This window comes from Epinephelus fuscoguttatus, linkage group LG20 (assembly GCF_011397635.1).
Source record: "Epinephelus fuscoguttatus linkage group LG20, E.fuscoguttatus.final_Chr_v1".
Classification (NCBI taxonomy): Eukaryota; Metazoa; Chordata; class Actinopteri; order Perciformes; family Serranidae; genus Epinephelus; species Epinephelus fuscoguttatus.
Genome location: NC_064771.1, coordinates 23248015 through 23271116, shown reverse-complemented (window position 1 = coordinate 23271116; position 23102 = coordinate 23248015). Strand labels below are relative to the sequence as shown.

The window sequence follows — 23102 nt, the reverse complement described above, 5'->3', positions numbered from 1 at the left end:
TCTGAGAGTACCGTCAAACGGTCATTGCCTGGCATTGATGTTAAAAGTGCCCATTCTGAAGCATTTCTTCAACAAAAGTTAATATATTTAACAACTTGTGATAACGTAATCAACATTTTATAACGACCACAGTGAGTGTGAGAAGTCTAAATTAAGTCGAAATGTACGCTTTGGAAGCTCAAGTCATCTCCCCTGTCAAACTGCGGTTGGGACTTTAGCAAACACATTCAACCATTTATTAAAAAAAAAAAACATGTATCCATTAGCCTACTTTTAGCTAATTTTAGTTTATTAATAAGCCTTACCTAACTATTAAAACCATATATCCGGGGCGTTGGTGGCTTAGTGGCAGAGCAGGCACCCCATGTACAAGGCTGTTGCCGCAGCGGCCCGGGTTCGAGTCCAGCCTGTGGCCCTTTGCTGCATGTCATCCCCCCTCTCTCTCTCCCCCTTTCACACTTGACTATCCTATCTATAAAGGCAAAATGCCCAAAAAAAATCTTAAAAAAAAAACAAAAAACAAAAAAAAAAAACATATATCCATTAACCTACTTTTAGCTAATTTTAACAGTTTATTAATAAGCCTTACCTCACTATGAAAACCATGTATCCATTAGCCTACTTTTAGCTAATTTAAACAGTTTATTATAAGCCTTACCTAACTATTAAAACCATGTATCTATTAGCCTATTTTTAGCTAACTTTAACAGTTTATATAAGCCTTAACGTTACCTAAATATTAAAACCATGTATCCATTAGCCTAATTCTAGCTAATTTTAACAGTTTATATAAGCCTTACCTAACAATTAAAACCATGTATCCATTAGCCTACTTTTAGCTAACTTTAACAGTTTATATAAGCCTTAAAGTTACCTAAATATTAAAGCCCTTTATCCATTAGCCTAATTCTAGCTAATTTTAACAGTTTATATAAGCCTTACCTAACAATTAAAACCATGTATCCATTAGCCTACTTTTATTATTATTTTTTTTTTTTAATTTTTTGATATTTTTTATGGGCATTTTTGCCTTTAATTGATAGGACAGTGAAGTGTGAAAGGGGGAGAGAGAGAGAGGGAGAGACATGCAGCAAAGGGCCACAGGCTGGAGTCGAACCCGGGCCGCTGTGACAACAGCCTTTTACATGGGGTGCCTGCTCTACCACTAAGCCACCGACGCCCCACCATTAGCCTACTTTTAGCTAATTTTAACAGTTTATTCATTACTTTTAGCTAACAGTTTTAACCAGGTATTCTTACTTTTAGCTGACTATCTCAACTGCTTATCCATTACTTTTAGCTGATTTTAAGTTTATTCATTACTTTAAGATAACTATTATAACATTTATCTGATACTTGTAGCTCATTTTAATAGTTTATTCATCATTTCAAGCTAGCTTTTTTTTAAGCTGCTTATCCATTTAGCTAATTTTAACAGCTTATTAATAACCCTTACCCTTTTCAACCATTTATCCATTAGCCTACCTTTAGTTGATTTTAAAAGTTTATTCATAACTTCTAGCTATATATTGCAACCATTTATTCATTACTTTTAGCTAACAGTTTTAACCAGTTATCTATTACATTTAAGTAACTATTCTCACCATTTACCTATTGGGAATGTGAAGGTATGTCACACCAAGTGGGACAGAGGCACCATTTTGTGAGGTACACGCTCTGTTACCTGTGCCTGCTACAGTGGTTACCTGCTGCTTACCTTTTGTATTTTGTTTGGTTTAGTAGGCTAATTGGGCCAAAACAAGGAGTGCTACCTTACCTTTGCAGTGTGCCGGCATGTGAACTGAAAAATCTTGCATCCAGCCACTGCTAAACTATTCATGAGCTTCCAGGGATTTGTAACATATGGTCTCAAACGAATTGCATGCCCCCAGTCCCAAAATAAAGTTATTTATAATATCCAGGCATAGTAAAGGTAGTGCATACAGTCATCTGATACCAAGTCATATGGATATATTTAGTTTATCATGGTAAGTTTGTCCACATATTGTTGGTTGACAACTGTAGCAGGCACAGGTAACAGAAGATGGCGCCCCCACCCCAAACATATATTATTTTAGCTGAATATTTTAACATCCATTACTTTTATCAACTGGTTAAGACCTCTCTGCTTGCTTGCCGACTAATTGCCCACACTCGCAATCACTAAACATAGTGCTCAGGTGTTACAATTAAAGTTACTCTATGTGGATATATAATTTTCTAATCAAAACATAATTTCTAGGTTTCAAAATTCATTAAGCTACTCTACAATCTTTACACGTATCCCCTGGCAACTAGAGAAAACCCCCCTAGGGTACAAGTACTCCTTGTTGGGAATCACTGGGTTAAGTCATCAAAATGTTTGTTTCTTTTTTCTCCCTCTCTGTCTCATCTGTTGAGCAGACAGCAGCATGTCATCTCTGCAATCTAATAAACTTGAAAGTGGCATACATTTTTTTGGCATTCTTCACTTGTGACATTCCAGGTGCAAGCTGTTTATATCAACTGCTTTAAAAGAAAAAGACAAAAGAAAAAAAAGCTGCGAGCAAGTGCTGGATTTTGTTAAATGAGATTCTTGACCACAAATGTTGCTGCAGTTGAAAAGAGGCAGTTAGGGTCTAAATGCCAACTTGATAAAAGCAAAAGAAAGAACACTGTCCACACATGGTTGTAGTTAGCCATACAGTATTAAAGCAAGATGAGCAGTGAAAGTTGTTTCTGAGGGAACTTGAACCTCTTCCTCAAAGGGATGCATGAAAATAAAAGAAACTATTCATCTTTCACTATTCATCTTTCCAGACAGGCAGCCATTTTGTATTGCTTAGGTGATGCTTTCAGAGCAATTAGAAAAACAAGTCTTACAATTTCCTTGTGTACAAAATCCTCATAGCCGCATCGCTTGTTTAGAGCAAGACCACATCTGATTAAATGTTTGATGTATGAACCATACAGCAGAGTTTAGAGATGACTGCGACAGACTAAACACAATGAGTCAAGAAAACAGACATGACATTGGGGAGTGGGGAGTAAACAATCGCTGAGTTTTCAAACATAAACCACAGGAACACCCTTGGGTTTCCAGTGAAATACTGAAGGCGGTTCTATCATTTTTGTATTTTCCCATCATACTGCCATTTCAAACATCAATAGCTCCAATGCTTAGGCGTAACATGATGCAAAGCTGGGCTACACTGCGAGATAGAGTCTTTATCTGCGGAGCGGAGAACATGAATAATGCGTATTCTCCACATCGTTCACACAAACAGCCTCCCAGGGGGCTGGCTATATAAACGTGTCCACCCTGCTAAGGAAATTGACCTAACTGCAGTCAAGATGATACACCACATAAGGAGGTCCTTTGCTTTTTTCCCCCTCAGCTGTAAATTGAAGACTGTCAATTTGTAAGTGTATTTACATGAGAGAGAAAAAATCCAATGATATGGTAAATAGTTCAAGGTGCGCCATACCATTCGCACCGGTGTTATGTGTAATTCCACCTTAAATTAACTGCATAAGAAGGGGTTGTTTGAGTGTGATCCCAAGGGGTGCTGGTTACATAAAGGCTCTGCTACAGCATGCTAATATTTTCCCTTTTTAGGATTAAAACAACATTTCTAGGAGAGGTCAAAGGTTGCATGTTTTGGGGGTGCAAACTGAAGCTGAACCCCAAAAATATGTTACATGTTTTGTATGTGCTCACTGCAGACATGAGAAATATGTATGCAAAGTGCATCATGGCTTACCAACATATGTCAGCCAGAGGTGTTCAATACTTCAGCACAACCTGGTTTAACTAGGCATGGCTGAATTTTGAGCGAGTGTGAAAGTAACCTTTACCGCTTCAAAGAAAGTCTGCATATCATGTCTCAAGGCAAGGGGTCTACCCAGGGCAGAATGTTCCTAATAAAGAAAAAAAAAACTTTCCATGCAAGTGGAAAATATGCTAACCGGGAAAAAAAAATCCTTCCTGAGACACCTGTTATGACTCCTTGACAAAGGAAGAATTTGAGCACTGTGGGTGTTTATAACATGAAGGCAGCCGAGGGACTCCAGAACCCATTTCAAATAGACACACAGCTTCTGAGGATTTCAGCTTTTTTTTTTTTTTTTTCTTCCTAGAAGTATTTGCTCCACCTTTCAGTGCAGACAGCATGGGGCCCTGCTCTTGGACGCCTCGAAAATCCCATCCGAAAAGGAGCAGCTGCCTCGAGACCTTTACACCCTCAAACATCATGTGATCCCATAGTAGTGACACCGTAAACGGCCCCCTTGGCCATTTAGGAAGAGAAAATCCCTTTCCATCTACTGCAGTCTGAGCTCACTCGGTGATGGGAGGGAGCAGAGAAAAAGAAATTGTTTTGAACAAAATGTCCTCAGCCAGTAACCTCTGCTTTTAAAACCTGCTAGTGTTGTTCAGTGGAGGAGCAATTCCAACTATGCCTTGCATTCCACTAATGTACAGACAGCCTGTGTTATATAACACATGCTTTACAAGAGACTGCCCCTGACACTCTGGTTAAACACCACTCTTAACTAAAGGCGCTGTGCTATTTTTCAATTTCATACCTTCCAATTTGAGACTAATAGAAGCACTTATTTATTCAGCTTAAATCAAATTAGGGGAATTAGGCTACTGAATGCAATATTTGTATTCAGAGGATACAAGAGTCCTCCTCAAAAACTAATACCTCTACATCTCCCCGGCTTAACACATTCAAATTGTTGGGGCAGATCACACAAGTCAGGAACATCGTGTTGTTTACATTCCTGGGGATGGAGCCCCCACCGTTGTTTCTCATCAAGGGAAATATGAGAGCTTCCAAAGTACCATGAGTGTTCTCTGCCCCGAGTGACTCATGAGTTCCTCTCTCACCTCCCCAAAAAAAGCGAGCCGAGTAGATTATTTACATGAGGCAATAATTCAAGATTTGCTCCTCTAAGTCTCTTACATGGAGGGCAAGGCGAGCCCATTTACCCAATCCCTCTTCATTCGCCTTTGATGTTAGCCTATCTCGATAAGACCGGATGAGTGCCCTAAAATCCCCGTCGAGTGATTTCACAGGAAGAACAAGTCTCTGTTAATCAATGGCTAGATTGGATCTGGATCCTTGGGAGTGGTCCGCCTGAAAGTCCTCCCGAGTGTTTGAGTGCACACCGGGGTAATTCATCGCTAATGATCACCGCGGCACCCACTCTCCTGCGTTCGTCCTTATTTAATTGCCTCGTTCACGTTTAAACAGCTTACAAATCACATGGACAGGCAGGGAAACATGATCAAACAGCCCCTATCACTAATCAGGGGAGGGCAAGGGAAGAAGTGAGAGGACTGGGGCTCCTTTGCTGCTCTCCTTGGGGATTAGGAAGGAGGAGGGCTGTACAGGAACAGTAAATTATCTCTGCTTCAGCCATAGCAGGCAGGTACATTTAAACAGGCAGATCCATCTTTCTCTCTCTCTGACAGAAGCAGAGAGGGGGCCGTGCAGCTAAAAGGCTTTGGTAATCCCAGATTCAACACTGGCATCTGGAGTGGAGACAGGTTCCACCATTGATTAGATTCCCCAATCAGCGTGTGCATCCTACACCATGCCTTCCTTGGTAGTCTGGAGGCAGTACAAGGCCTGATGCACAGTAATTGTTTCCATAGGTCAGGCGGAGGAAAAACAGCTCGGGGACGTGATGAAAGGGAGATGGAAAGGGTGAGGAATATTGTTGTTTTTCCCCCCAATTAAATTGTTTGTCAAACCCTTCACAAAGGGTTACGCAGTTTATCTGTTTAAAATCAATACGCTCGTCTCAGTGTGAAAGCTTGTCCCGACACAAGACAGGCCCATTAATTATTCTGTTCTGCGCGCTATCGCCGGGCTGCTCAAGGTTGAGCCTTATCTTTTCTTATTTCAAATCAATAATTATCTTCTACCGTGCTTGCGCTCCCCCTCAGAAATGGATGTGCTTTTCATTCAATGCCTGTAGAGTCTGTCTCTCTTTCTCTCTTTCTCTCTCTCTCTCTGTAGCAACTGGTGGAGAACTCAGAATGAATAGGACATTCTTATCAGTGGAACATTAGGGCAGGATGGGAATAGATGGCAAAGAATGAGGCGCATAAAAGTACTGAACACAAATGAGTCATGATTCAAACAGCGAGCGAGGCCTTGTTCCCGTCCTCTGACATCTTCTAATACACTACGCGAAGGGATGAATGTTGATTTGCACAAAAGCATTACGATATCGCCATCGTTCAGGTATCTCAATCCATTTGGGTAAATCCCTGTTCGGCTGAGAAAAACCTGCCTCAAGTCCCTCGGTGCATTGAAAAAAAAACGCAATGAGCCTTTTTGCCTTATAGACTGGATGCACAATTAATGACTGCACAATTACATGGTCATAATGGGTGAGTAATTGCATTAGAATGCAGAAACAACAAATGTGCATCCCTTTAATAATCGGCCGATCCAGCAGCAGCAGCGGCAACAGCCCATTTGTTGGCATTAACCGAGAACTGCTGTTTGTACTTAATTAGGCTGCACTCAAGGATTAGGCAGCGGGGGCAAAATCTGGTCATGGAGGATGAGTTCATATTATTTCCTCTAAAATGTCACAGGTTTTTGGCTTCGCGCTGCAGAGGGTGGCGTTGTTTGTCACACTGTACTGTGTGGATGTGGGAGAGGGAGTGTGAGTGTGTGGACATGAAAGAGACAGAGAGAAAGAGAGGGACACATTGAGGGAGAGAGTGGGAAGACGGAGCGTGTAAGCAAGGATGGGGCTTCTGGTGTTCTCTTGAGGATTGAGATTTGAAGCCGGAGCACAAAGCCTTTGAGACATTCCCCTTATCTTGGAGGTTGATACCAGGATCTCAGTGATTCAGAGCGCTCCGTGTGAATAATTCCACCAACACCCCCTACTGCGGGGACCATATGGCCCAGTGTGAACTTTAAACACACGGGGAGTGTTGCTGTTCATCAGTCAGGCCTCCCATCTCTACCCCCGCACAGGCTAGGTGCAGAGAAATGATCAGCACCAGATAGTACACTAACTAGCCTCCGTGTGTACGAGCTGCTGCCATCATTGGCTTTTCCTGTGTGGCTGCTGGGGATCAAAGATGACTAAAAATAGCCCTGAGCATGCTTTTCTGAACTGAACATGCTGTATGTACTGGCTGAGACGCCCACATTTTAATTATAAAATGCTCTTTAAAAAAGGGGGAGTTGGAGGGAGAGGAGGAGGGTGGGTGGGTGGGGGGGACGCCCACATGCACAGAGATGTGGATTATGTTTGTTACACTCCCTTTGACTTGTGATGTTTCCTTCTGGCACCACCTGCTGGCAGCCGCCGTCAACAAGAGGCAGGCATTTGCAGCTCCAGAGGACGAGCCTTAATTATGATTGCATCAGCCATCTCTCATGATGCAGCATGTATGCTTTAAATGCAGTGCAATCACCCTGCATCGCAGACTGTTAACCTATTTCAGTGATAAAGAAAAAAAAAAAGAACAGAACAAGATGTGCTTTATTTTGATTATTTGAAAAGTTTCCTTGTTTTATAATTCAAAAGGTCTAGATCCACATTTCTTACAGTTGAGTACAGCTCTGGTGAGCATGTTGGATTTATGCAAGTGCCCCAAATCGTTGGATTCATGCATATCAATAAAACATCAAGAGCAGCACGGCTGGCGGCTGAACATGTTTCTGATGTCTCAATTACCAGTTGAGTGCCATTAATCTCTGCTCACTCTCTTTGGCTCAGAGGTCGGCTGATGGATGCAGGCCCACGACCTTTGCCCTCAGTGGCAGGGGGAGCCGGATGTTCTGACCCCCCAGCGGGCCGGCGGAGGTGAGTTTAAGTACTGTAGTACAGCACTCAGCCTCAGCAACAGACAAGGGAGCTGGGAAGTAAAAAGTGGGGTGGGGGTGGGGTTGTAATGTGTCTACACACTCAGTCAAGCATGAGTGCATCCAGTGAAGTGGCACCATGGCAAGCACATGCAGCTTCTGCACGCATGCTTGCATGTGAGCACAAACACACACACACACACACACACACACAAGGAGGAGTGTTTCTCCTCCTGACACACCAGGATAGCTCCACCGGGGGTTTCTAGCACTCACAATTCGCTTCGTTATATTTAAAAAAAAAATAAAAACAAAACAAAAAAAAAAACAGGGGTAGAGTCAAGTGTGTTTACAGAGCAGAATCTATCACACACACACACCCAGGAGCCAGAGTGTTTAGCATGTACTCAGTGAGAGAGGCCTTTGTTGTTTTCCTCCCAGTAAGCAGATTGAGCTGCACGGCAGCAGCAGGGGTGTGTAAGATGTACACAGACAGCGGGGTGTGTGAGTGGAGAGGCACCTCCACTGATCTCCTGTGTCGTGTGATGATGTGTGTGTGATGTGTGTCTCAATCCAGCGCTGATCCCCCTGAGTCAGCCCTGTCAGTGATATGAGCCTCCCACCCTCTCTCTCTCTCCCTCTCCCTCTCTCCCATCTTTCTCCCCCCCCCCCCCCGCCATCCGGAATGCTAATAACAGCCAGCCACTAACGCTGCAGCCCTGAATTATTCATGCAGCAGAGGGTCACACGGCATAATGAGGAGTTTACTCTCATTCTGGATGCGATTGTGACGCTGCTAATCTGCATTTAGCACAGAGAAAGAGAGAAAAAGAGGGAGATGGGGGGAGGAGGTGGAGAGGAGGAGGAGGAGGGAGGATGAGCACTGATGAACTTAATTGCTGTGAGCAAACAACCTCTGAAAAGAGTCACGCCATCATCCAGAGATGAGAAAGTAAACAATTAATTATCATCGGACAGAGGGAGTCATAAAACAAATGTTTGAACGCGACTAATATTCAGGAGCCAGCTGATCTTTTTTTTTTATTCCCCTCTCTCTCTCGGAGGTGACAATACACTCACTGTAACAATGACTCATTCATTCGACACACTAATAATCATTAGCTCTAATATGATATGGTTAACAAGCCCAAGAGGGTTTGGGTGAATGGTATATTATGCAATGCTGTGTGTTCTAAATAACCTGTAATGCCTAGTTATCCTGCAAATAAAATGTCTATTTGCCCACATTATAATCTCCTGCAGAAAGAGGCGTGTTTTCATTATGTTGACATGTTGTTTCCTATGGAGACTCCTTGGGGTACAAACAGCAGGCTCCTGTTGCCCCCTGCTGGACATGAAAGGAACAAACCCCCTTTCACAGCAATTTAATACTGAGCAAAGACATTCTCTACTGAGAGAGAAATGGGAAAAGTTCAGATATGATATCAACCACCTGCTGAAAACATAAATATTTCAAAGGCCTACAATCAATGGCACAATAGTGCGAGCTTAAAGAGAGCACATTGGTGAATAATACAACTTTACTCTACATATACCGTCATTTTATTTGTCTGAAAATCTTATGTAAAGACAATAAACACCCTGCATATTTCCAAGCTTTAAAGTCTATTGAACACACACCTGTGTTTGCAGATATCAAACTTACATTCTAACCACATGATGGCAGCAGTGACTACAAAAAACAAAAGAGCAAGACCCACAGCACCACATCCAACAATAGGCCATTTTCACAGCAGACATTTTGACTTGTCACAGCAGGAAGATCACAGGTGAGGGGGAACAAATTCTGTTTACGACAGCTCAGTTCCATCAAGTGTCCCGGCACGCCAGTATGCACACTACCAGGAACAGCTCACTGAAATGGAGCTGAGTCAGTTTTAATGTTCTCAATTACACCTGTGCTTTTCCTGCTGTAGCAAGCCAAAATGTCTGCTGTGAGTATCACCCACTGAAATATGGACTGATACGTGTCTAGGCAAGCAGAAAGGAAGTCAAACAACAGTGCTTTGGTTAGATGGTTTCCTCTCATACCCCAAAACCAAAACACCCGAGGCATCCTCTGAATACCCGGCATCGACTGAACAGCCCTTTCAAATGCAGCTCAAAAACCACCGTGGAAATATCATCTAAACAAAAGCAGCTATGTAGGTTTGCTGAGACCAATCACCACACTGTAAACAACTTATAAATACAAGTATTGAGCAGCAGCTACTGCCTTATTTGGAAGCAAGAGTGATGACATCATTGGTATGTGATTATGGCCGTGCTTGAGATTGCACTGCATAAGCTATGAATCTACTTTAATTGTTAGAATTTCTGTCTTTTCATTTTTGCAAATAAGGCAGGGGAAAGTAGATACAGACAGGAAACATGAGGAGAGATAGAGTGGAATAAAATACAGCAAATGTCCGAGGCCGGAAATTAAACCAGGACATTGCGGTTTTATGGTATGAATGTTAACCTCTAGGCAACCAAAAAAAAACCAACACCCAGGAAGTGAGTGTTTTTTCAGCAGTGCAAATATACTGATAGCGTTTATCAGGGCTGCAGCTCATGTTTATTATTTTTCATTCCCTGTTTGCTTTAGAATTGATTTCAATATTTTACTGATTTTTAATGACTTTTAAAGCTCATCCAGGTCTGGCCCCGAGCTACACAGCATAAATGTTGACCCCATGTGAGCCAGGTCACGGTCAAGGCTTAATTCTAAAGGTGCTCTTGCCATCAGGGCCCTTCCGCTTTGGAACGACCTGCCTGAGGAGATCAGATTTGCAGAATCAGTGACGTTATTTTAACTCGCTTCTTAAAATCCATCTTTATAGACTTGCTTTTATGTGATGTTGTCTTTTTCGTTTTGCCTTTATTCTTTTTATTTGTATTTATTTATATTGACATATTGCGTCTTGAATTATTTGTCTTCTTGTTTTAATTTTAACTTGACTTATTCTTAATTTTTTTTCGCTTTCGTTTGGTAGGTCTGATTGGCTCTCTGTTGTTACAATGCCTTCTGAGTTTCCTGTTTCTGCCTGTGCTTAATCTGTTTAAAGGCGCTAATTTAATAAAGTTATTATCATTATTATATTATAATTAACAATTTACAGTATGTCTTGAATGTTTCTACAATTCCTCCGATAAAACAGATAACTTTCCAGTCTAGCAGGTACCACAGTTTCCATGGTTACTTTGGTTTTTCCGCAGTCTACCACTCCCCACAGGACGATAGTAACTGCAAAGAACTTACATTGGTGCTATTTCATAACTGGAGATAGCTACCGATAGTTACTGGAGGAAACAAAAGTGCTACCCTCTTCTGTTTTGATTGCGCAATGGCTGACGCACTGTCTTTGTTCGTAAACTAAGCTTTCATTTTCACAGGAGATCGTACCGATTACAATATTTTACATTGCAATTTTATACCAATACATGGATGCAAAGTGTAGATTTTTCTATTATAGAGATTATTAATATTGGAAATACAAATTAAACATTTGTAGCCTATTAGAGTAATAAGATCAATTGCTTTTTCAGGCCAGATACATTTTGCTGCAATAAAAATGATTGAAGGGGAGCAAAAAGACAATAAAGTTAACCTTTAAGGACATAATTTGCAGTTGAAAGGGTTAATGAATCACAATATATGTTATCGCAATACTCATTATATTGCAAAACATTTAAATTCACATTGGATCATGTCTTCAGAATTGTGGTAATATCCAATCATGGGGCCTCTGGTGATCACTACCACCAGTACCTGGCAACAGGGAACCAATCTTCATAGTGATGGGGTTATTATTCTATAGCCATTACATTGTTCAATTAACATTTATTTCATAATGATAAGTTAAATGTTCGCTTTAAAATGTTTGTTTTGTCCAACCAACAGTCACAAATCTAAATACATCCAATTTATAATGTTATGAAGCAGAGACAAGAAGCAAATCTCCATTTTTGAGAAGCTGAAACTAAAATTCTTGGTGTTTTTGCTTGATAAACTTTCCAAAAAGAAAACAAAATTGTGGTCAAGTAATTTTCTGTCCATCAACTAATCGCTACGACAAACTGTAACTTGTAAAACATTTGACGCAAAATGAAAAGGCATCAAAAGTCACAGTTGAGGCTTATTCAGGGAAAAAAAACATTAAGTCCCCAGCCAGTACTAACAGGGATGTTGATGGTTTCTACAGCAGGCAATTCCTCAGCCACAACAGGATTATATGGGCTCTGCTGTGACTAGATAATTGAATTCAGGCATGGCCACAGTGCACTGCATCCAATGATCTCTCTCCCACCAGGGTGATGGGGAGAAAAAATGAATCGCGTTACACTCTGTAGATTCAGGAGCACAACAATAGTGTTAGTCGACTAGACTTGTAAGTCTATTGTGGCTTTTTAAGTAATGATGTTATTTGTCACAACACTGCAGTCGAGTTCTTCTTCCATGGACCAATGACCTTGTGAATGACCTCTCTGCACCTTGTAGCCACCCAGCATCCTTAATATGAACACCACAGCTCATATAGCTTAAGTTTCTCATGACCTGCACTGCTATCAGTTAATAGATAATGTGATAAATATATCACATGTACTTTTGGATATAAATTGACGGACATGAGGGACAGTATGCTAGTGTGTGTGGTATTGCAGGGGACATGCATTGAAATGCATTGTGCTGGGAATAAACCACCAAAGCGGCATGTTAATCCTGCCCTGACCTTGTGCAGAATGTGGAGGGAACGGTGTCTGTGGGGCTAAAGATAACACCGCTGCCTTTGTGCCGGAGGAGAACAACACTGCTGATGATGCTGCTTTTTAGCTGCTGCTGCTGCCGCCCAAGGTCACATGTGTCCTTTTGTCAAGTAACAAGACCTGACAAGGTAGCTGTATGTACTGATCTGTCTTTATTTACTCATTGTGTATGCATTACTCAGGTACCTTTTAAAATCACTGCACTGTGATTTGCTTTGAATGTATGCATAAAAACATTAGTAAGGTTTGTAACTGCTCAACGTGCAGTCTCCTAAAATTAGACACCATCAAACTAGAAAGCACGCAGAGAGCAGACACCCCTGCCAAGGCTGCATAATCCTCTAAATTTGCCGTTTAAATAACAGAGAACTATTTACAGATGTTTAATCTGCAGCTGGATCCAGATCTGCATCAAAGCCCAAGACATATAATCACAGAACAGTGGGCCAGATTTCTTTTTTCATTCGCATTAGTAGTGAAAATGCTCAAATGCAACCAAATGTTCACCAAACTTTCCTGAAACAAACAAACACACAGACAATCCAAGGCTTTTATATTTAATGTTGAAGGGAAAGTTCAGATATTTTGAAGTGGGATTGTATGAGGTTCTCGTCTGTAGCCAGTGTTTTACCTACAGTAGATGGTGGTCAGCAGGCCCCCAGTTTCATGAGAAATAAGCAGTGCACTGTTGTGGACGGGAGCAGCTCAAGTTAGGTTTAAGTGTACGCTATATTTAGAATATTTTCAAAGTGTTACCTTATCCTCAGACAGCTCTTTCCAACAGGGAACTGAAGCCAGTATATCGCTCTTTTCAAAGCCGCCAGAGTCCTTTGACAAAATCAGTAATTTTACCTTACAGAACCCAGGAGTTTCTGGGCTACCACTGCGCATTTGGTTAGTTTGTTTGGGTTATTGTGTGAATCCAAACGAACCCTTTAAAACACCAAAGTCACACATAACAGAAACAAACTCACTGATCAAGGCCGGAGTGGACAAGCAACTCCAGTGTTCTGCAAGGTAAAATTACTGATTTTGTCAAAGGAGTCTGGCGTTGAAGAGAGAAAATCCAAACTATTCCTTTCAGCCATTTTATTCTACATTAAAACAAGAATATGAAGAAGAGTTGTGTCTCCAGTATACTAGATCCTGGATTCATATTGCTGTGCCCATTAAAGCAGCCTCTCCTCCCTTCATGCTTACAAATCTCAAATGAATGGTCCTGATAATACAAGTGTCCTTTCAAAAATGTAATGTCAAGATGCATTTTGACTGGAGCAAAAAAAGTATGCACATACAAAAACACTCTTCAACAAGTGCTGGATCAAACATGTCCCTTACTTGGGTTCAGAAAGTCAAAGAACAGCACTTGCCCCTTCCTCCACATTACCACCACAGAGGTGCCCTTGAGCAAGGTATCAAACTGCTCAAGTGAAGCTGCTCAGTGACCAGGAGATAAGAGTTACGTGGTTATCTTACATCCAACAGATAAGGCTGGTTGTGCAGAGCAGCTCGGAGGTGTGAATGAGCTCCAGTGCTGAGCAATGGATTCCTGCATTAGAGTGTTTGTGCCCAGTGAGTCCACCATGGTTAAATAAAGGCCTAAAGATAATGTGACCTGGGCCGAGTGGAGGCAAGCAATTTGGCTACAAGCTATGTCCGAATATTACATATTTTGTCTAGTAAGCACCGCCATGAGTAAAATTAATAGGAAGAGCACATCTGGCGCTGCTTCTTAGACATTAAATGAAGTCTGATTTTGTGAATGTTTTTTCTTTTTTTACACAAATGAACTTTGTTCTAATGTCGTGCTCTCAGTTATGAAATTGAAAATGTACCGATAGACTCAGAACATTCCCCTGGGTGCTCTCTGTGACATTTAGAACAGCGGTTCCCAACTGGTCCAGCCACAGGGTCCAGATTGTTCCTTTGTCATTCAAGGTCCACATAGTTAAATATATTCAGCATCATCATAGTTGCATTTGGCCATGTCGTCCAGCTAGTTTGCTGTGTCTGTCAAAGAGCTGTCTGCTAGTCAGTCACTCTACAGCAGGAAACAGCACTTCAACATAAAAGCTCTGTGCCAGAAATTCCAAATAAAGTATGTTTTTACAAACTTGACCCGACTTGCGAGCCAGTTGGGAAGCACTGATCTGGACCATCTTTCCCAATTCATTGTCTGTGGAGCAGCTTCAGACTTTATACCCTATGACATCACAAATTTGAGTTTTAGTGCTCTAGTTTTTGGATTTCTGTACTGTCAAAATGGGCGTAGTTCCCCTTTAACCGTCTAACTGATCCACAAAGGAGGTTATGTTTTTTCAGTTGGACCAGGAACAAGTGAGTTTTTGATGCAAAGCTGAATCCAGGGATTTTTTAAAAGGTTTTCTCAACATTGTGACATATGGTATTTTTGAATAACTTCCTACTTTCTCCTGAACTACTGCACTCAGTTGAATAAAAACGCCCACCTTCCAGGTATAGAGCTGACCCCTAAAAAAAAAAAAAAAAAGTTTCAGTCTGGAGTGGAAAAGCGCCAAATAAAACTCATGAACACCTGAGGCCATGGCTTACAGCTACTGCGGTGTATGGAAAGTAAAATTTTAGCAGTTAGTCAAGACAGTCTGTGTCTTTTGCTGCCAATCATTTTTATACATTCTCATACTAATTTAGTTTACATATCCCAGATATAGAATATGAGATTTCCTTGAGACTTCAAAGAAAACATCTGCCTCTCACCATCATCTTACTTACAGATGGCGAACTATTTTATGTCTGCACGAAAATGAAGAGACAAATTCCCTGAGACGACACCATCTGCACTCGATCAAACAGATGAAACAGGTCAGTCAGTAAATTTAATTTCAGTCTTTCTGTTGTTTACAGTCTATGTTTACCTTCAGGTACGTTTCATAAGGAGCAAAGCGTTACGTTCAGAGACCATGTTTTCGAGGAAGGCTATAATATTACTGCTGCATCCACTTGTATAGTGAAGGAGGGAGGGTCTGGAAGAGGAGTGCGCATGCTCAGCAGAGCCATCCTTTAGAATAAACAATGATTTTGCATCAATTTTTAATGACATGCAGTTAAAAAAGGCAGTAAAAATATAGTAGATATACTATTTAGCCCAGAGCAGTAAAATTAGAGTCATCTTAGTATAGTTTGGCTCAAATTCAGCATGAGAAAAATGTGTGGGCGTGTCAAGTGCTGAGGCTCCCAGTTACAGAGGGTTGATTTATAACTTGGCTATTTTGAGCACAGCTCAGTGTCAAGAGTAGTAGGTATGAATGACCAGTGTATCCCTTATTTGGTTCCATGTCGTTTTCACACTTTACATTATCCAAGCATATGGTGTCCCAGTGGAGGTTTGACTCACAAGGCTTTGTGTTTTTCTTCAGCGAGGATCTGGTCGTTAAGCTTCAGTCCGAACCTTGAGGACAGAAAAATAATATAACGTCAGTGCGTTCTGGTCAGGCGTGACAGAGAAATATGAAGGTGAAAAAAGAGACAACAGCTGTTTAGACTTACTTGTCAAGGAAATCTTTGTCCACGACAGCTGAAATGTCGAGCAAGGGATTCCCCATCCCAAAGAGTGCGTTCTGGCTGTGGGGGGGGGGACAAAAACTTATTGTATTATGTGGACTCCCACTCGCCAGCTCTGCACGAACAGAGGAAACAAACAATTGGCTGTGACAGAGAAATCATCTGTTTCTGTTTGGTAACTTTATCTTGTCACTTCACCACAAAACTTTGCATTTATCTGCTCTTGTGTAGTTCATATTTTTACTTCTGCTTGTTTATGCCTCTTATTCTATTTCTTTCTCTTCTTTCACTTTTTATCTGGACTTATTCCTGTCTTGTGCTGTGCTGTCTGTTTTGTTGAATTAAGTCTCTGAAACTTCACCGAGGGATGAACCCATGTAAGCTGATATCTGTGCTGCCTGACCTCCTTTCTACAGTCAACACATGGAGAGGATAAAGCTTCACAAACCTGTACAGTTGCAAACTAATGAGCTCATAACGGACTAATGAGTGAGTTTTTATGACTCTGGGAGGGATCACTTCTCAGCTTGTACTGAGAAATGTAAAACTGCCAGTCATAGAGTTTCTTTTTCCCCCATTCAGGTGGAGATTAGTCAAATGAAAAGCAAGGATTATTATTCTCTCTGAACAACTGGTGTGCCAATGTTTTCATGTGCGGACGTGTGTGGCTTGTGCGTCATTCATTCATTCAGCGTGCTCAGACTATGTGTCAAAGCGGGAAAACATTATTGTGCTTGTTTTAAATGTTGCATGTATACCTAATGACACTTTCAGCTAGAAATTTTCAGCGACAAGATATTATAGTGGTCAAAGTCTGCAGTCTTCATAACAGGTTACCCAACTTTCATGAAACACAAGACACAGAAGTGCTGAATGTCTGGTTTGGATCACAGAGATAAGTAACTGAAACTTAGTTTGGCTTTGATTCCTAAGACTCACTGAAGAGTTCACATCTTAACACATCAGCCTAAAAGTTTGACATGATACACTTTCTTGTAGTGTTTTTAATCAACCCACTGAAAGGCTTTCAGTGCTGTGAGCACAATTTAAAGAGGACAACCATGACAGCAGAATTGGACCCTGAGGAAACACTGGAGGACATTGTCGTTTGGATCTTACCTTGGAGTTGGCATTATGTCAGAAATCACAGCGGCCTAACGTGATGATTAAAAGCTTCCTCCTCTCTGTCAAAGCAACGTGCTTTTTGACTACAGGAACTGCAGCTGTACTTTGGTCAACACTGACTGGTTGGCAGAGCACAAAGGGCGGGACTTACGGCTACTAGGCATATGGTTGGCTACACATGTTCCAATTATTGCTAAGCTTTCTGTGCTGCGTTTGGGGCCACTGGGAAAGAAAGTGGACAATGAAGTAAACAATACAAGCAATTAAAAGGAAATTTAAAAGGACTAATCTGTAATTTTTTAACCATGCACATTACATATTTTTTTGCTTATAATTTTATGATAGTTTTCATAAACATATAGCAAATATGTAGACGTTTTGTAGCTGTATACAAACATTATATAAACCAGCAGCATCAGAAAACTTAAATTTGTTGCTCTTACACAGCTAAAATGTGCATTCAGCCTATATGGAAATAATAAGTTCTATTCCCTACATATTTCAGTTTTGTTGGCGGGTCAACACTTTTTAATGAATTAAATGAATAGTTTTCATCACTTATTTTCAGGGTATAACACAACATATTTACTTTTCCTTTAGGATCAAGGGTGTATTAAACTAATAAGCAACTACCACATTTTCAAAAAGGTCAAATTAGGTCATATGGGAAACTTGACTGTGTCAGCTCCTCGTTGATATAATTTTAAGGAGTTTATGATTGTATTTTGACTTGGAGTGATTTTATCGATGATTATTAAAGTATTAAGCAAGGTTTCATGTCAACAGTGGGGGCGAAATACATGAAACTGGTGGAATGGGGATCCTCTGCCAGAAAATTCTGAGCATCAAACACTTAATTAATTAATCAACATGCATTCTGAGCACCAATTAGTGCTTTTCTGCATCAATTCATGGTGTAAATGTCTTTAATTTTGTCAAAATGAAAGTCCTCTGCACATGCTCTACATACTGAGGGGAACTTGTTCCCTGTGTGTCCTCCCCTACAATCTACACCCACGGTCTTGGACTATTTTGCTCCCTCAACTGGCCTCCTATGAATGAAGTTGAAATCTCTGTCATCTTCGTCTTGCAATGAATGGCCTTTCCCCTGCTTAGACTGCGCAACTCATTCTTCCATACCACTGTCGGAGACCTGAGATACTCTGGACAAGAGTGCAGCAGGCAGGACAATTGCTTTGGCGACATGACTGTCTCAACAGCCCCCCCAAAACTATGCAAAAAAACATAATCTATGGCTTTTTCCTATCCACGTGTCCCACTTAACCATGACAGTGCAACAGTGAGTCAGCTTGCACAGGATGAGGAGCTGGAAACTGAAGCAGCAATAACTTTATGATTTATGCATGTGCTTATCCTGTGACTTGTCAAAATGTGATCCATGAAAGTAGACCTTGTTTCCTTCCTTCTCCTTCCCTGACTAGCTGCTGCCATATTATTTCTGAAGCATTAGATTGTTTGCTGTCTCTTTGTTAGGGAGCCTGTTATCTGTGTGTGCATGAACATGTGGATTTTTTTACTTGTTTGTTTGTTTATTTTACCTGTCGTTGTCAGTTTGGATTTACTGCATTGTGTTTTAAGTACAAAACAACTACAGTTGAGTGTATCACCTTTGCCAAGATCTATTCAAGCCTGTAAAAAATAGCTCCTCATCTGTCCTTACTGCCTTTGAACGTTCACCCAGAAACGTGGCTATGGACAGTTACATTAGAGGAGCTTTCCTCGAGTCAAGTGAACGCAGCACCATTAACTTAACATTATGCACAATGTCAACAAGACACAAGCTGCCTGCCAGCACTGTTTATGTTAGGCTAATAGCTATGTGCTTCATAGGATGATGAGATGATAATACTGATGATGGGACACAAGAAACTGGCAGAAAAAAATGCAGGGCCAATGTTTTAATTGAAGACCCAGGATGCATTTACAGTCTTTACTTTACTCTGTATATTAGGCTGCATTATTTGTTTTAGTCGCTTGTTCTTGCTTTTTTAAAATATATTTCATTGTGACAACTGTGCGTCTGTGCAATTTTAATAATTTAATAGCTTCATTTTGTTCTATGTGGTGAATACAAATAAAATTAGTGCAAGTGTCATCTTAATGACGACAGCATCACTGATGTTTAACTTCTAAGCAAACGTTAAAGTTTGTCTCGCGCCAGTCAAGCTAGCTAATAAAACCAATATATCCTCCGCTGTTTTTCACCAATAAAATAATTTTACACGTTTAATTGTATATGTTTCCTTAACTATATGTATTACATGTTGGATAGAGGCACAGTTCTTGCCTCCCCATCATGTAATGAACGCTCCCTCTCCTGCTAGCAGCGGTTAGCATCGTAACGACCGAACAAACCGTGTGTACATGCTAACGGCTGTTTCACCTGAACACTCCAGCCGATGTAACGTTCAAAGGTCCAAACTGCTTAGCGCCTTATCACCCCGCACCTCCTGCCGACAGCTTGCCACAACACCACCAGACGTTAGCATGAATTAACAGCTAGCTGCAGCAGCTAACAGCACACAGCATCATCCGTCACACAGCGCAAACACTTGTCGGTTTCATTACCTTAACGCTGTTTTCCTCCCCGTCGACATGTTTGTGGTTCTTCGTCGGAGATTTTTTTTTTTTCTTCTAATCACCAACGGCTGTGTTGACGCTGCGGAGCCTGGGAAGCGTCCGCTCACCGCTGGGGAAGAGTACAGGCTGCAGCTTCCTTCTTCCCCACTGATGATAATGAAGAAATTGGTCATTCAACAGCATGCGACCCAGAGGGAAAATTAATTATGTTCAGGGAAGGGTCGGTAATGGCTCGTTAGTTTGTGCTGGCAGAGCTAATGTGCATTAGACTCACATAAAGAGGCGAAAGCGATATAGTTATCTCGCGTTATCGCGGTGCTTTCCCCTTTCACCTGTTTCACCTGTTTAACTTTGAGTCACACAGGAGACAAAATATGGTCCTCTTTAGTGATAGTGATACTATTATCTCAACACAGAGGACACTGTTGCATGTAGTCCTCAAACAAAATATTTATATCCTAAAATATATAATAAAGGAGTAATAATACACATCTGTACCACCTGTAAAGGTGAATTACCAAACAAACCCCAGATGTTCAATGTCACAATGTGCCTTTTATACACTGCATGTCCTGGGTGAAGCCAGGTAATGTGGGACATCAGGAAAAATGGGACAGATAAGGTTTTACATCTTGGACTGAAACTTTTTTGGTCTGAGATGACTCCAATGGACACACCAACTATTCAAAAACCCACTGGTTGTATTTATATACCAGTTTGTTTTAGGATTGACTTAAAAATCTTATTAATTACTTATAAGGCTCTTAATGGCCTGGCTCCAGATTACATATCACACCTGTTAGTCCAGGGCTGTCAAACATAAGGCCCGGGGGCCATAACTGGTCTGCCAAAGGGTCCAATCTGGCCCTCTAGATGACTTTGCACACCTAATGTTGATGTGCATGTGAAGGCTGAGAAGTTCCAGGAGCAATTCAAACAGTGAGCAAATACTTCATGTAAAATACTGCCTTAAGGCTAGGTCACATTACGCAATTTTCACCCTGATTTTGCATCACAGAGACAATCGTAGTCATTTGAGTGTTCATACCTGGCGACCTGTGTTTCTGTCATCGGGGGTCTCGCCAACTGCGTTACGACCTGTGTGTGCACAACACAAGATTTCTCCACTGAGCCCTCGCCGACAGAGCCCCAGATAACGCAGTGACATCACCAAACTACGTTTTTTAACTTGGAGACGACACATTGTAAAGGCATGGATGTTCTTCCCAGTGTTGAATCAGATCTGCCTCCAGGGCCTGGGTCCAAACACAACGCGCTCCCTGTGATCCTGTGGACGCCACCATTGTTGTTGTTGTTGTTGCTTCTCCAGTTTTCTAGCATGCCAGATATCCAGTCCCAGTTGCAGACAAGGGGGCGACTTGCTCGTAGGCTTGTTCACACATGAGGACTGTCTGACTATCTGCCAACTCACCTCCGACCAAAGGTGGCTCTCAAGATCCTCTGCGACGTCAAAATCGCAGTGAAAATCGTGTAATGTGAACTAGGTTTAAGAGGCTTTACCACTCTGAATACGGCTCTCTTAAACAACAATGAATATTTTCTATGGTCATATTTAAAGATATCGAACACTGTTAAATATTGTCAGCCAGCAGCTTCAGTACAAAAGAATCTGTATCAGACGCATAGACTCACTGTATGATACACAGATGATACAGTGAGTCTATGTCAGCCACGGTAGTCCAGAATTAGCCATAATTGTTACACAAACAAGTACACACATGTCCATTGTAGATAATACGGCACCAAGGAAACGGGCAGCTAAACAACAGGGAAGCGCATCACAGTCAATTTTTAATGACTAGTTAGGTTACGTTAATGATTTAATGAATGAATTACTAAACTGATAAATGGATTTAATCATTAAAAAACACACGAGTGTCCCATTTTACCGGAACATTTCACAAGAGTGAGATCAGGTTCTTGGTGTGTTTGAAGATCGAATGTTTCTTATTTTACTTGGCAACATATTTTCTTTATAGACATCTTCTTTATAGCAGAGATCAATAACAAGTTCTAAAAGTTACACTCCTGAATTTTAGGTGGTTTTCTTGGTACCAAAAAGTTTCAGTGACTGTGGCAAATCAGTTTTGTGCACCATCAAGACACTGATTCACATCCTACAGTAGTATGACCTTTCATGTCTACTACCTGTCTTGTTTCTTTCTGGGCCCGTCAAAATTTACATGGTGCATCACATGTCCAAATAAATTTGTATTTTAACAAACTATCAAAGCCATTCAGTATCAGAATTAACACTTGCCACACCAAATGAAAAATCATGCTTCTAATTATGCTCACTCATTTTGTCTCCAAAGACACTGCACCAAACTCCTTGCTCCCTGGGTTAGATTTGGAACACAAGACCGAATTTTTAAAGTCAAACGTAATTGTTTTCATGATGTTAATGCCAAGGCTGGGTCACTGACTAGACAAAGCAGGCAGCTAAAAGCCCTTGATTCATTGTGTATCCCTTTGTTTGTGGTAATTTGCCTGGGTAGAGACCTTTGAATCCACCCACTCCACTGAGTTCGAGTTGACTGATGGAAACAGAGTATAATGACTTTACAGTTCTGCAAGCTCCACACAAGCACAGAACTGAAATGTAGGCCCTTGGGTCAAGTCCTGCATTATGTCGTGTGTCAAAATGTAGCTTTAATACCAATATTTAGTTTGTTGATAAGGTGCATACCCTTAAATTACCTAGTGTTCAATTAATTAAAGTCACAAAAAGTGAAAACATATCAAGAGTCGGGTAGAATTCCAGTAAAGGCTAATCTGTTGTTTTTGGGGCTGTAGGCAAATTTGAGATGTGCAGTCTGCTGTGTGAGCTGCGCTTAAGTGTCCAGACATACTGCACAAGTGCAAAGAACAAGGGGTCAGTAAAGACCACAACAGCTTATTTATATCCCAGAGCCCCTTAGTGGGTCACTGTGATACAGCTTCAAGAAAATGTAAATGCTTTGACTGTGGAATGAGAGTCAATTAATACATTTGTGCTCAAGGAGTGTCCCAGTTTAGTGGTTAAAGTTAAGGACAAGCTGAGCCTTGATGCAAACTGTTCAGTTGGCTTCAACATCTGCACAGTAGCTGCAGGATGATACCTCCAGGTGGTGCAGTAGAGATCGATAAGAAGTCAGATGAAGAGAACCTCCTTGACAAAACAAGAGCCTCAACTTCCTTACAATACAGGCCCTGGTAAAAACAAATGATCGCAAACACACC

General features: G+C 41.1%; 1 protein-coding gene across 3 annotated transcripts in view; it reads right to left on the bottom strand.

Annotated features, from left to right (window-relative positions):
* Positions 1-20945, bottom strand: part of adkb (adenosine kinase b) — a 144859-nt gene extending 123914 nt beyond the window's left edge. The window contains exons 1-4 of one of the 3 annotated variants that reach the window (XM_049563710.1): positions 20908-20945; positions 19848-20006; positions 16119-16193; positions 15967-16020 (exon numbers count right to left, since the gene is read on the bottom strand). In XM_049563710.1, the coding sequence (XP_049419667.1) occupies positions 15967-16020; positions 16119-16193; positions 19848-20006; positions 20908-20930 (311 nt within the window). In that variant the 5' untranslated portion in view covers positions 20931-20945. Of the gene's footprint in view, positions 1-15966; positions 16021-16118; positions 16194-17252; positions 17378-19847; positions 20116-20907 lie in introns of those variants that run through there. The other 2 variants (XM_049563709.1, XM_049563711.1) reach the window with 2 other exon arrangements.
* Positions 20946-23102: the final 2157 nt, after the last annotated feature.